At 42.7% G+C, this 12,558-nt stretch overlaps 1 protein-coding gene across 3 annotated transcripts in view; it reads right to left on the bottom strand.

Moving 5' to 3' along the window:
- LOC128830044 (N-acetylated-alpha-linked acidic dipeptidase 2-like) overlaps positions 1–12,558 on the bottom strand; it is a 44,702-nt gene that overhangs the window by 12,508 nt on the left and 19,636 nt on the right. For 2 of the 3 annotated variants that reach the window (XM_054015678.1, XM_054015676.1), the window contains 3 exons: positions 9,811–9,874; positions 6,845–6,912; positions 621–712 (listed from right to left, as the gene is read on the bottom strand). In XM_054015678.1, coding sequence (XP_053871653.1) covers positions 621–712; positions 6,845–6,912; positions 9,811–9,874 — 224 coding nt within the window. The remainder of the gene's footprint in view (positions 1–620; positions 713–6,844; positions 6,913–9,810; positions 9,875–12,558) is intronic. The other variant, XM_054015677.1, reaches the window with a different exon arrangement.

The raw sequence follows: 12,558 nt of genomic DNA on the forward strand, positions 1-12,558 counted from the left end.
GGGCTACAAGATTGGGGCAACAGACTTGGGACACTTGAATCAAATAACATTAGGGGCTAAACTCCATTTACCTTACTGACATGATTAGTCCCATCTTGTGAGTAAGGATTTAGCCTTGGCAAGCAGGAGCATGTAAACAACTGTATAGTTTCCATGGGGATGTTTTAATTTAGATAGCAACATTTACTGTAGATCACCTTGCATATTTAAAGAAATTTAAGTACACATTTGTATATATAGTAGGTCATGGCCTTTTATAGTCAACTGCATCAAAAAAGAATGAGAAGTACAAGAACAACTCTCCTTCTTTACTGTTGTAGTTTCTTTTAACGAAACATTTGTTTATCCTAACAAGAATGCAGCACTAGATTGTCTTCCAAAGTGTTATTAACAGGACATTTAAACTTTTGGTTAGTAATTGGCACAGGTACCGCCAATGTGACTTTGCACAAACATTTCCTAAAGTCATCGATACGGCTAGCTACTCATCTGCTAGCAGACAGTTTTGTATCATCACTATCAATGGCAACAATGCTTTTAAAGACAACACACAGTGATCCATTTGAAACACTGACGAGGGGAAAGGGGAAAAAAAAAACCACACAGTTTCATGAACTTGCCTGGGATGACTTTTACTTTCTGTTGAGGGGTCCTTTTCAAGCCAGCTTTCATAGAGAGACTTGCCTTCATAACCCTCATCAGGGCTTGCAATCTGGGGAGGCAAAGCACATGCTCGAAATGAAAGTGTCTCCGCTTCCAGTTGAACTTTATCAAGAGGAGATGCATATCGTTAATCTGCATTATTCCTGATCTCAAATGTTAACACATATGTGGCTTTACGCACGTTATTTATAATCTATGGGTCCCGATCCTGAGCCACGTACATCAGGCACTTGGAACAACTCGAAGGAGCGGGGCTTCTTGACACCAGCCCAATGCTGGGGCTGGCCAGAGCACTGGTGTAAATTAGAGCAGTGCTGAGGGTTGCTCTGACTTATGCCCATTGGACTACGGCCCTTAGGGATGCTCTGAGTGGCAGCCTGGGATGCCCCGACCACACTCCTTTCCCCTTGGGAATGCCTCCTATGGTAGGAGATGGGAGACAACAGCCCTAGCCCACTCACGGTTCTCCCTAGCCAGGGGCGATATTCTCTACACACAGGTTGAGCCTACATTATGGTGCTACTGGAGGAGTGAAAAGCAGATGCACTGGACGGCAGGATCTGGACCATAATAATAATTATTTATATAAGGGGAGTGCCTTGAAGTCTTGACTGAGATCAGGGCTCCATTGTGCATAGTAAGAGACAGTCCCTACCTCAAAGTATTTGGAATCTAAATAGACAAGACTGACAATGTCAGCGTTATTATCCCCATTATACAGAGGGGGAACGGAGAGGTTTTATGTGATGACTTGCCCAAGGTCAAACAGGGGATCTGTGGCAGAGCTGCGAATTGAACCCAGGTCCCCAACCACCAGACTGTCCTTCAAGAGCGAGGACTGAAGATAATCTTGTCCTTTCAATACCGGTCTCAAACCGAAGTGATTTGACAAGCAGAGCTTGCAAAAGCAGCCTGAGCATGTTTACCTGGAAAGCTGGAGATTTCACAAACACAAGCACTACAAAGCTGGGAGCGAACCGTTTCAGAATACTGGAGGGGGTCACTTTCTGCATTGAATATCTACAGACATATATAGCTATAGAGATACACGCCAGACTGAAAATCTTTAGGGTTCCGACCTCTGAGATTATGCCTGCAGCTAGCAGAAATCAAGCTTGTGAAATAACTGCCTGGCTGCTTTCATTTCCCAAGCACTTTGCTCAGGTTTGGGGGCTAAACTCAAAATGAGACCTCCGCAGGAGGAAGCTGAACTCTACAGCCAACTGCTCCGTGCTTCAGTACAGACTTTATCCTGACATTATCGGCCAAACCATTATCAGGTAATGTAAAAACCATTTTTTGTCTTTTCCACAGCACAGGAATAGCTGAATAGAACCTCATGTTTGCAGTGGCTTACATCCAATGCTAGGCTCTCGCATAGCTTCAGGGTTGATCTTTTATAGTGCCGATGCAGAGTTTGGCAGGTATAGGCCCAGGCTAAAATGTGACGAACGGGACAAGAGAACCCAGTCCTGTATTAATGCAAGTGTTGCCATGTGGCTATTAAATGATTCCTGCCTTGCAGTGGGTGTAGGGCCAAAGAGAGAGGCAGGAGTAACTAAGGATCTCAATTCCATGCTGAGGATCATGCTTAATTAAGCCCATCCCTCCTCAGAAATCTCTACCTCATTCACCACACTCTTCCTTATAACTTGTAAGGGAGAGTGGGTAAAGGGGCCTTAAGACTGATTTCAGCCCAGCGTAAAGGATTATGCCGAGTGCATAACCTTGATTTTACCCATAGCCGCCACTCACATCTGCACTGATGTGCAACAACCTACCACACCTGCTGTGTTGGGGGGGGGGGGGGGGGGCGAGGGATAGAGAAGGAGGGAAGGAAATTCAACCCTACACAGAGGGCCAGCACCAGGCACAGGTTCCACTTCAACCCTTGTTTTGAAGGCTTAAGTGGGGACTGCAGAGGTGCAAAGGTTCTGTGCTGTCCCCCTGCATAGGACAATCCAGGCACGGACTTGTTCCATCAGGGCCTTGTGGTACATTTTCTTGCTTTTCAATTATTTCCCCAAAGCAATGACATTTTAATTAGCATTTCAACACTAACGAACCTAGTCCCTCTGCATCCCAGTGGCCTATGCTTTTGTGGAAGGCTTCCATTGAGTCCCATTTTCCAATCACTACCGAAGTTGCTCCTTTACAGCTCAAAGGGAGCTACATGCACTATTATCGAAGGCACAGAAGATCCCTTAGTCTCTCATTGAAATAAATGAGGTCACTATTTTAGATAAATTAAGATAAAAATAAAAGCTTGGTATTTAAAAAAAAGTATAAATTGAGCAGCTTTTTGCAATCCTTAATTTCTAAGGATAACTAGAGATAGGTTGTCTGTGCTTGTTCTCTGAATTTCACAGAATCATAAAAATGTAGGGCTGGAAGGGACCTCAAGAAATCAGCAAATCCAATCCTCTGAGCTGATGTAGGGCCAAGTAAACCTAGCCCCTCTCTGACAGGTCCTTGTCCAACCTGTTCATAAAAACCTCCAATGAAGAGCATTCCATATTCTCCCTTGGAAGCCTATTCCAAAATTTAATGGTAACCTAAATCTCCCTTGCTGAAGATTAAGCCCATTACTTCGTGTCCTACTTTCACTGGACATGGAGAACAACTGAAGAACATATCTGAAGACTGTTATCAGATCCCCCCCACTCCACTCGGTCTTCTTTTCTCAAGACTAATCATGCCCAGTATTTTTAATCTTTTCTGACAGGTCAGGCTTTCTAAATTTCACCACTTTTGTTGCTCTCCTCTGGACTGTCTCCAGTTTGTCCACATCTTCCCTAAAGTGTGACGCAAGGGCTGCAGAACCTGCCCAGAAGTGGGGGAGGGCAGAGCCCCCCACCCCGCCCCTCCTCTTTCGCCCGAGGCCCCACCCCCAGCCAAGCTGGAAGCCAGAGCAAGCCAGGAGCTGCGGACCCAGGGCAGGAGGGTCCACGGATCCCCACAGCTGCCTGCGTGCCATGCATGACTCTTACCTGGACCCAGCTCTGTCTGGGGGACCGCAGCCCAGCCATGGTAAGAGTCACATGGGCAGCTGTGGGGAGCCACGCTGTGGACCCTCCATCTGCCAGGGTAAGTGGGTCAAGAGCAGCCCCTGGCCCGTGTCCCTGCCCCATTCCCCCTCCCCCGGGGCAGAAGGATCTATGGTGCAGCTCCCCACAGCTACTCATGAGGCTCTTACCATGGCTGGGCTGCTGTGGGAATCTGTGGATCCTCCTGCCCTGAGGGTGAGGGGGGGGGGGACAGTGCGGGGCGGGGACATAGGCTGGGCACTGCTCTCGACCCTCCCACCCCAGGCAGGTGGAGGGTCTGTAGTGTGGTGCCCCACAGCTGTCCGGGCTCCACAGCTGGGCTCCAGCTGCCAGTCTGGCTGGGAGGGGTGGGGCCCCTTGTGAAAAGTGGGAGGGCTATGGCCCCCTGGTCACTCCTATTCCGGTGCCTAGAATTGGACACAATACTCCAGCTGAGGCCTCACCAGTGCTGAGTAGAGTGGGACAATTACATCCCATGTCATACATACGACACACCTGTTAAAACTTCCCAAAGTAATATTAACCTTTTTCACAACTGCATCACACTGTCGGCTTATATTCAATTTGTGATTCATTATGACTCCCCCCCCCCCCCGCCCCAGATATTTTTCAGCAGTACTACTCCCTAGCCAGTTATTCCACCCCATTCTTGCTGCCTCCATGCCTTCCTGCCTTCAGAGCTCTTCAAGACAGAGATGCTGAGCCCTCAACTGTGACCTTTATCCTTTAATGCTAGCAAAGGAATGCAGAGCCCAAAATGGCCAGTGAACTGAAAAATCCATTGTTCACACAGCTCTGCTCCTGGCCATTGCTGGACATTAATGAGCCTCTGCCACTTTAAATGAAGAGCTTAAAATACATCTGGAGGAAGAGGAGAAGTCCTAAATGAGCAGGTAGGGGAAAGTGCCTCTGTGCATCTGGTTAGGTTTGGCTATAGGACTGTGTATGGCTCTTTGACCTGTATAGCTGTAATGGGCTCAAGTCCCGTTCTTTGTTGATTTTCACCAGCCCTGCACTTAGAAGGATGAAGAAGTGAAAATGTGGCTCTCCACTCCACAACCTCACACAAGTTTTTGGCCAGTCCTTCCCTAAGGAATTTAGGGAGGTGAATAACTACATTAGAAAATAAACAGCCACTTCCAGGACATAAAAAGGTAACCACTCTCCTTAGGGTCCGATGAGCAGCTTTAGCTGTACCGGAGGAATAAATGCATCATAATCTTCCGTATCCTCGAGAAGGATGAGGATGTTCTCCAGTTGACTTAGACAAAGCAAGAAGAAACAGAGAGACATAGGAAATGAGCCATTAGATTACCTCAGGGATGGAGACAGCAGAACAGACAAAAAAACTGGGGAAACTGCTCTTTGAATGAAGACAAAAAGCAGAGAAAGGAAAAGAATCAGAATAATGTTGTGTCTTTCATCTACAAACTAATAAAAAAAACAACAACCCAGATCATTCCAAGACTGACTTCAAACAGTTCAGAGAATAGACAGGGCTTTTCAATGACAATAAATGCATCCCTATGATAAATGAAGTAGTGGAAAACATGAATGAATATAACATAGTACTGGGAATTCCCTGATACCGAGAGAGCATTCAATTACTGAGCGCCTCTGAGGCCCTTCGTTGTTCTATTCTACACTTATGTATTATTCAAGCTCTTAACAGAGGCATGGGAGCTTTTTCCAAAAGAAGACATGCTCATGTCTCTCAAGCATCTGATGGTATTTAGATGGAAGTTATCTGGCTAAACACATGCCTAATTTAAGGTGAGATGTAAAACAGTGGAGGCCGGAACCACTAACAATGTTTTTTACCCAAAGCATTTTTAGTCTGTTTCTCTTTGCAGATGGCTCCCTGGTGAATGAGGAAAGGGAGCAATCCTAATCGGTTTCTTTCAGCAGTAGGAGTGTTTGCAAGTAAAACAGCCTTTCCTTCATTGTGTGAAGTGTTACTGTTGTGCTGATGATCTCATAAACACTTCCCTTTCCTCTTCAAAAGAGAGAGAGAAAAAAAAAAAACAGGAAAAGTTGAAAAGGGAGGGGGGAATGCACAAGAAGGAAACACAAAGTTGAAACAGTTGAAGACGAAGAAGCACACAGCCTGGAAATCTTGTGCATTACTTTGTGCATAAAGGAGTATGATTTATGCTTGAGAACAACTCAGACTAGGAAGAGTCTTTCATAGCCGGAGACACTAGATATCTCAGTGGGGGTCAACTTTTTGTGTCTGTGCCAATAATTGACATCCACTGCAGGGACCAATGAGTGGGTGATCTCAGTCCAGTTCCAAGTGAACAGATGTCCAGCAGAAATGTCAAAGACTGGAGATGGAAAGTGAATTAAGCTATCTGCCTCTGGAGGTGGCTCAAGATGAGGCACTTTGGTGACTAAACTCCACTATTCACAAGCCCAGAATTCATACAAAAGTCACTTGTATGGCAAGATGAAGCTTGCTCTATATATTTGAAAACTGTCAGTTCTCATTCTTAAATGAGTAGAATGAATTCACCTGAAGAGCCACATTTTATATGCATTCAAGGAGAAGCAGCATCCTTTAATGTGCCTGCCATCTACAGTAACAGAAGATCTAATGAGCATTACTAAGAAAGAAAGAGAAAAGGATAGCTATCCGGGACACCATTTGTACAAATTGGGTATATCTGACTCATTGGAAGAATAATTTAATCCTTTGATAAATACTGAGGCATTTTGGAGGGGGTGTGAGAAAAGATTTAGGGGGATAAGATGAAGAGTAAGGAGGGCACCAAGCCAATTTGTCTTAAATCTCTTCCATTTTCAGGATTTCTTTTTAAATCCCATTTTTAATTCCTTCCAGCTTCCTGTCTACTTGTCCAATAACTTAGCTTTTAGTGGGTTGATTATCTTCTTCTTGGTGTTTAAAAATATACACTGTAGTATAGTTTTGTTTGCTTTAGTAATACTCTTCATCCTCCATAGACCACTGAAGAGCAACTGTGGGCCTGGATCATGTCCTAATGAATGGAAGTTTTGCCATTGACTTCAATGGGAGCAGGATCAGTGCCTCTGCAGGCTACAAACTAATCTGCAGTAAGTTTGTGACTTCAGTTATCAGAAAGTCATGTGCAGCAAATACTTCGCTTTTGTACCTCTTCTGTCAGATTATACACCAATTTGTAGAGAAGGGGGCTGCAGTCAACTCTTAAAGTGTAGTTGCCTGAAAACCAAACACAGACAGGGAAATCTTTTTTAAGTGGCTTTGACTCCCTGCTAATGGACCAAACCCTGCTGTTCTCACCTGGGCAAAGCTCTCATTGACTCCAAGAGGAGTTTTAGCTAAGTAAGGACTGCAGGTCTTGGCGCAAAGCACTTACAAATACAGATTATCTAGTTAGATTTACAATACATAAAGCACTTCTCCTAAACTCATCTTTGCCACAGATTCCAAATACAACCATAAAAATTAGACCTGCCGTTGATCCTCAAGCTCAACCCCCCTCCCCTGCCCCCCCCTCCAAATTATACACACCCTCACCACACATACCAACCCCATTTGGTTCTTTCCTGTGTGAACAGATGCACCCTAAAAATCAGCAAATCTGTGCTATTTTGGATTGGGAGGAGGGAAAGCAAGTTCCAGGGTGGAAATCCCCTCACAGAAGAAATCCTGCCAGCGGCTGCTTTTCTCCTATAATGAGGGATTTATCTTCTGTCTTATAATGAATGCCTTTGCTGGACGCAACTACAGCAGTGAGACGCTAGGAGAGACCAGCTCTCAAGTAAGCGATCCCCAGGCCATTTAGAGCTTTATATGTAAAAATTAAGACCCTCAACTTCACCCAGAAAACAGCAGTGCTCTGCAATCTGCATTGGCTGCCTGTCGTTTGCTCTCCACAAAATGCACTAGTTAACCAGCAGGTGTCTGCTCCTGCATTCTGCACCACTGTTAGTTTGTAAGTTGATTTAAGTCAAGATAGAACACACTACAGCGAGCCAGTGTTCAGGTGACAAAGGCATAGATTATTGCAGCAAGGTCCACAGCCAAAAGAAACGGTCACTATCTTTTAACCAGACAAAAGTGCAAAATGGCCTTCCTAGAAAATGTTAGATGATCATCTAACATCAGCTGATAGAGAATCCAATAATACCCACAGACTGTAAACTCTAGCAACAAATGGTGGGTACATAGGGATATATAAGAACTCTGCCACATCTGATAGTTTATGTTTTGTTAGAACGGTTAGCAGATTTTGATAATATTTTAGAGCTGTGTGTTGTTTCTGGCTGAACAGACAAATTAAATTCACATTAAAACTAGTCAGACAACTACAGTAATGTAATAATGGAAAAGAACACTGGGTTACATTAGCTAGCATAGCCAAGGAGTTTGTATATTTAGCAATTGGAAATTAGATGCAAGGCAACGTTCTCAAAGGACACCAATCATTTTCTGTGCGAAAGGACAATGAATAAGATAAATGTGCTGTACTGTACTTGGCATAGTGCAGAATGTACTGTGATGTACTAACTGATTCCTCCAAGGAATATAGATGCTATCACTCCATTGGGGATTCAAATGCCTGGAGTCAAGGGAAAGAGGACTAATGTACTTAAAACAGTGCACTGAAGCGTGGCGCCAGTTTTGTTTATTATAGGTTTCACAATGCTTTACTTTCATATTTTGCTTTGATACATAAACAAAGGCATCACTGCATAATCAAGATTTGGAAGCAAATTGGCACTGCAACAGCATGCTGGCTTCAAATTGTCTCCAATAGATGTGTTACAATACACACTGCGACTATGAAGTAGGGAGAACGCTATTATTTCAGCAGCAAGATCTTCTGTAGGCATGAAATATAGGCTAAAAGTCTGATCTACTTTTTACACAGCATGTAGGCTGTGTAATTGAAGGAACAGCTCTGATTTCCGCCCCTGTCCCCAATTCTTACTGAGCATTTAGAAAGCAGGTTTTGTTTTTGTTTTTTTGTTTCCAATCATTGTGTGATGAAGAGAATTCTCTGCTAACCAAACCAAAACTGAACTATTAAACATTCATGGTGAAACCTACTTCACTCATGTAAAGAAACCAGAGTAATTGGGTTTTAATGGACAAAGTGTAGATAGAATGTGGCACCCTCTAACAAACTGAGGCCGCGGTGCAGCACAGCACCCACTCTCCCCTGGCTGCTACCCCAGGGATGGAATGGTAGCTGCAGCCCCAACAATAATCACTGGTGTCACTGAACACTGGGATGTGATGGGGTATTGATGTCATCACTCTGACTTAGATCACGTGGCTGGGGGCCTGCAAATAAAGTCCAGTTTCTTAGCAGCATTCCTGTGTGTCAGAACCTTAATACGCCCTCTGCAGGACCTGAGTGGTGTGGTAGGGCCAGCTGAACCATGCATCTGTGGATCACTTCCCCTCTTGGCCACTCTCAACCTTCCCTTGTTGCTGGCATGGGGACCCCACCCCAGCGCACACAGCACAGAGGCTGCCTATGCAACGGCTCCACTGGCACATCTCTGCACAGACAGAACACTGAGCTCAGCTGATGACAGGGGTCTGTGGCAGCAGGGTGAACTCCATCCCCAGTGAACTCAAAGCTTAAAGCGATAATGTGAGTTGTCTTGTGATACTACAATACACTGTACCGTGAGACGTTACACCAGAACTCCATTGAGTAAAAGGAGTCAGGCCGGTACAGTGAACATTGCCTTCCATAAACTACATAGCAAACTGGATATCAAAGCAAATGTAGCGATGAAATAGATTAAAATCTGAGTTAAACTGCTGAGCTCATTAAACTATCAATATTAAACCCTGACCTTTTCAGGAGACATATTTAAGGTATATTTATATAATCATCTGCCTTTGGCGTAAAGATCTCTCCCCAAGTACATAGCTCATGATGGTGCTATTTGCCGGGGGGAAATAGTATGAGAACCGAGTTGGATTCTCTCTCACTCTACTCTAAACTTGCCTCTGTGCATTCTCAATATCCTGTTATGTACCTTGCATCACAAATCCTTGAGGCAGTAACAAATATGCAGCAAAATGTTAACCTACATCTAGGAAGCCAATAGACTTAACAAAAAATTTTAAACACACCTTCTATAGAAGAATCTGTGTTGATGTAAGCAACGGCCCGTTTCTGAAGAACTTTAGCATTCTCCTGTAGTTGTGAAAAGGGAAACATGTTTACTTTACTGATAATATGTGATCATGTAATGTTGCACCATTAATACTATAAAAAACAAAGAGGTTCTGGACCAGTCAAGGTGAGAGGTACTATATAAATGCCTAACTATATTAATGAATAAGATTGGCCAGTGGTCAGGGAGCATGACATTCAGCTGTGTTAGCTGCGGTGTTTTTAAAGTTGATCTTCAAGCCATTCATGAAATATTAGAGGTGACAGTTGCAGCTCCATCGGAAGGAAGATGGGGTGGGGAGGCTATTGGTGGTATTATTATAATTGCATGGTGTCACTGCAGGCCAGAATTAAGCCTGTATGGGTGCCTTTATTGTGCATTTCCATGGCTTGACTTGTCTGGATTTCTTTCAAAATTAAGATTAATTCTGAATTTTGTGGTTTTGCAACACTTGGTTTTGGGATAATTACAATATCCCTCTTCTGTGTCTTACCCTGAATTACTGATATGGGCTCTCAGACTTAACTCCATTTTAACTAGAGCTGTTGAAATTTGGAATTTCTGTTCCACAGGAAACTCTTACATTTAGGAAAAAAGAAAAAAAAGATCTGAATTGGAATGAAAAGCCAAAATGTTGAAGTTTCACAAAAATAAATGTGTTTCAAGCAAATCAAAATGTTTCATTCTGATTTTGACTATTTACATGTCACTATTTTTATTTGACAAATTGGTAATTAATTTTGAAATTGGTATTCTGATTGTAAGCGGTGATTAGGTACTCAATATTCTAATTGGTTTTAAAATCGGTACTTGGCTTTGTCAATTGATATTCTAACTGGTTTCTTTTGGTAATCATTATATTTGGTAATTTTCTATTGTAAAGTAGTATAATGTACAAATGATATAAGAATCAAATGTAAAAATAAATATATGATAAAATAAATGATCTGATGGATGATTTCTCCAATGTTGTGTGTGCATGTGAGCAAGAGAGAGGGAGGGAGGGAGAGACAGAGTGTCTGTGTAAAAAGAAAAATAAAGGGAAGGACTGAGCATGTGTGTGTGTGTATATATATATATATTCACTAGCCTCTTGATTTGAATGAATCACTTCATTTATGAACAGATGTTTCCATAACTAGGGGGTACTGATACATTTTCAGATACTGTGTTCACAACCCTCACCTAATGAGCAAAGGGTTAATTTTCCCCAAGACTTAGGGGATGAAAGATTGTCCAGGTAAATAACTGCAGAGGACCTTTAATGTGAGCATTGACTAGCATCTCTAGAGTCAGAGTCTAATCCAGGATTCAGAGGGAGGGAATAGATGGCACCAAAATGAAGCTAAAAGGCAATAAACTAGAGAAACTGGGGCTAAAGTCTGAGAGGTTGTTAGGGTGCAGAAATTCAGTATGATTCTACCATTGGATGAACAATGGATAACTGGGTATTAAATTATCAAACCAAAAGTACCTTAGGACAATGATTCACAAAAAGAAATTCTATTATACTCCTGTAGAAACAGACATGCTTGATGAGAATTGGTGTTTTTTAAACGTTTTATGTTCACTGGAGCTCAGTCCTGTTAGCTATGAGTTTTTATGCTTCTTACTATTGGAGTTTAGTTGGGATGAATATTTACTCCACAAAGTTTAGTTTTCCTCAAGTCAACTGTTGTTACACTTTAATTTTGGTTTTCTTGTTAGTGACCAAACTTCCTCTGCATTAAGCAGAATGGGCAGGCAAGTCTATTTCAGTTGTATATTGGAGAATGTACTTGTGAAAGAAGTTCAAGGGCAGTGGGAACCTCAAATTTGCCATCAAGCAGGAAAACAGGATTCTTTTGGACATTAGGAATAAAGATTTTCCATTTGTCACAGTATTTTGTAGTTTTTGGTTTTGTTCCAATGTCAGCGCAGGGGGAGGGACTCAGAAGATAACCCCTGGAGGTCCCTGCCAGCCGTACATTTCTATGATTCTATGAATGTAGGCACATGAATTTAAATGCTATACAGCAGCATAAAATATAATATAGTTTTTTTAATGAAAAGTTATTTTGAAACAAAAAAAATCAAAATGTCTCTAAACAAATTGTTTCAAAATGAAATTTCATCAAAATCAAAAATTTCCCTGCCCACCGTTTTTGATTTCAACAAACCAACATTTTCCAATGGAGAAAATTTTCCACTCTAATTTTAACCTCAGTTTGTCAGTGAGTTAAGATAAATTTTGATTAAGTCCTACATTTCTTAGTAGGGGTGACCAATCCACTTGCAACATAAGAACTGAGGCCCAGATTACCTCACTCATGGTGAACCCCCATGAAGAGAGAAGTGGGAGGAAAACTCCATAGATTCCCCTCTCTGATGGAGAGATATGGGGAAACTCAGAGTCAGGCGGTCAGGGCTCCCACAACTGAATTAGCCCTGGGTCCAGCACCCAAACCTCTGGGACCCACAGGAGGCAAAAGCCATCCACAAAAATATGTCTGGCCCCTCTGAATCTCAATTTGTGGAGGCCATTTTGTTTGTTGAAGAAACAGATTTTCAAGCAGGACAGCAACTTACCGTACTCTTCCTTAGTATATTTGATTCAAAGCCAACAGTGCTATAGTTTTTAAATCTTATGAGGAGCTAGTGCACGCAGACCATCATTATTAGTTAGTTAGCATTTATATTAGGGTAGTGTCCAGGAGCTCCCATT

Source organism: Malaclemys terrapin, chromosome 1 (genome assembly GCF_027887155.1).
Source record: "Malaclemys terrapin pileata isolate rMalTer1 chromosome 1, rMalTer1.hap1, whole genome shotgun sequence".
Lineage (NCBI taxonomy): Eukaryota > Metazoa > Chordata > Testudines > Emydidae > Malaclemys > Malaclemys terrapin.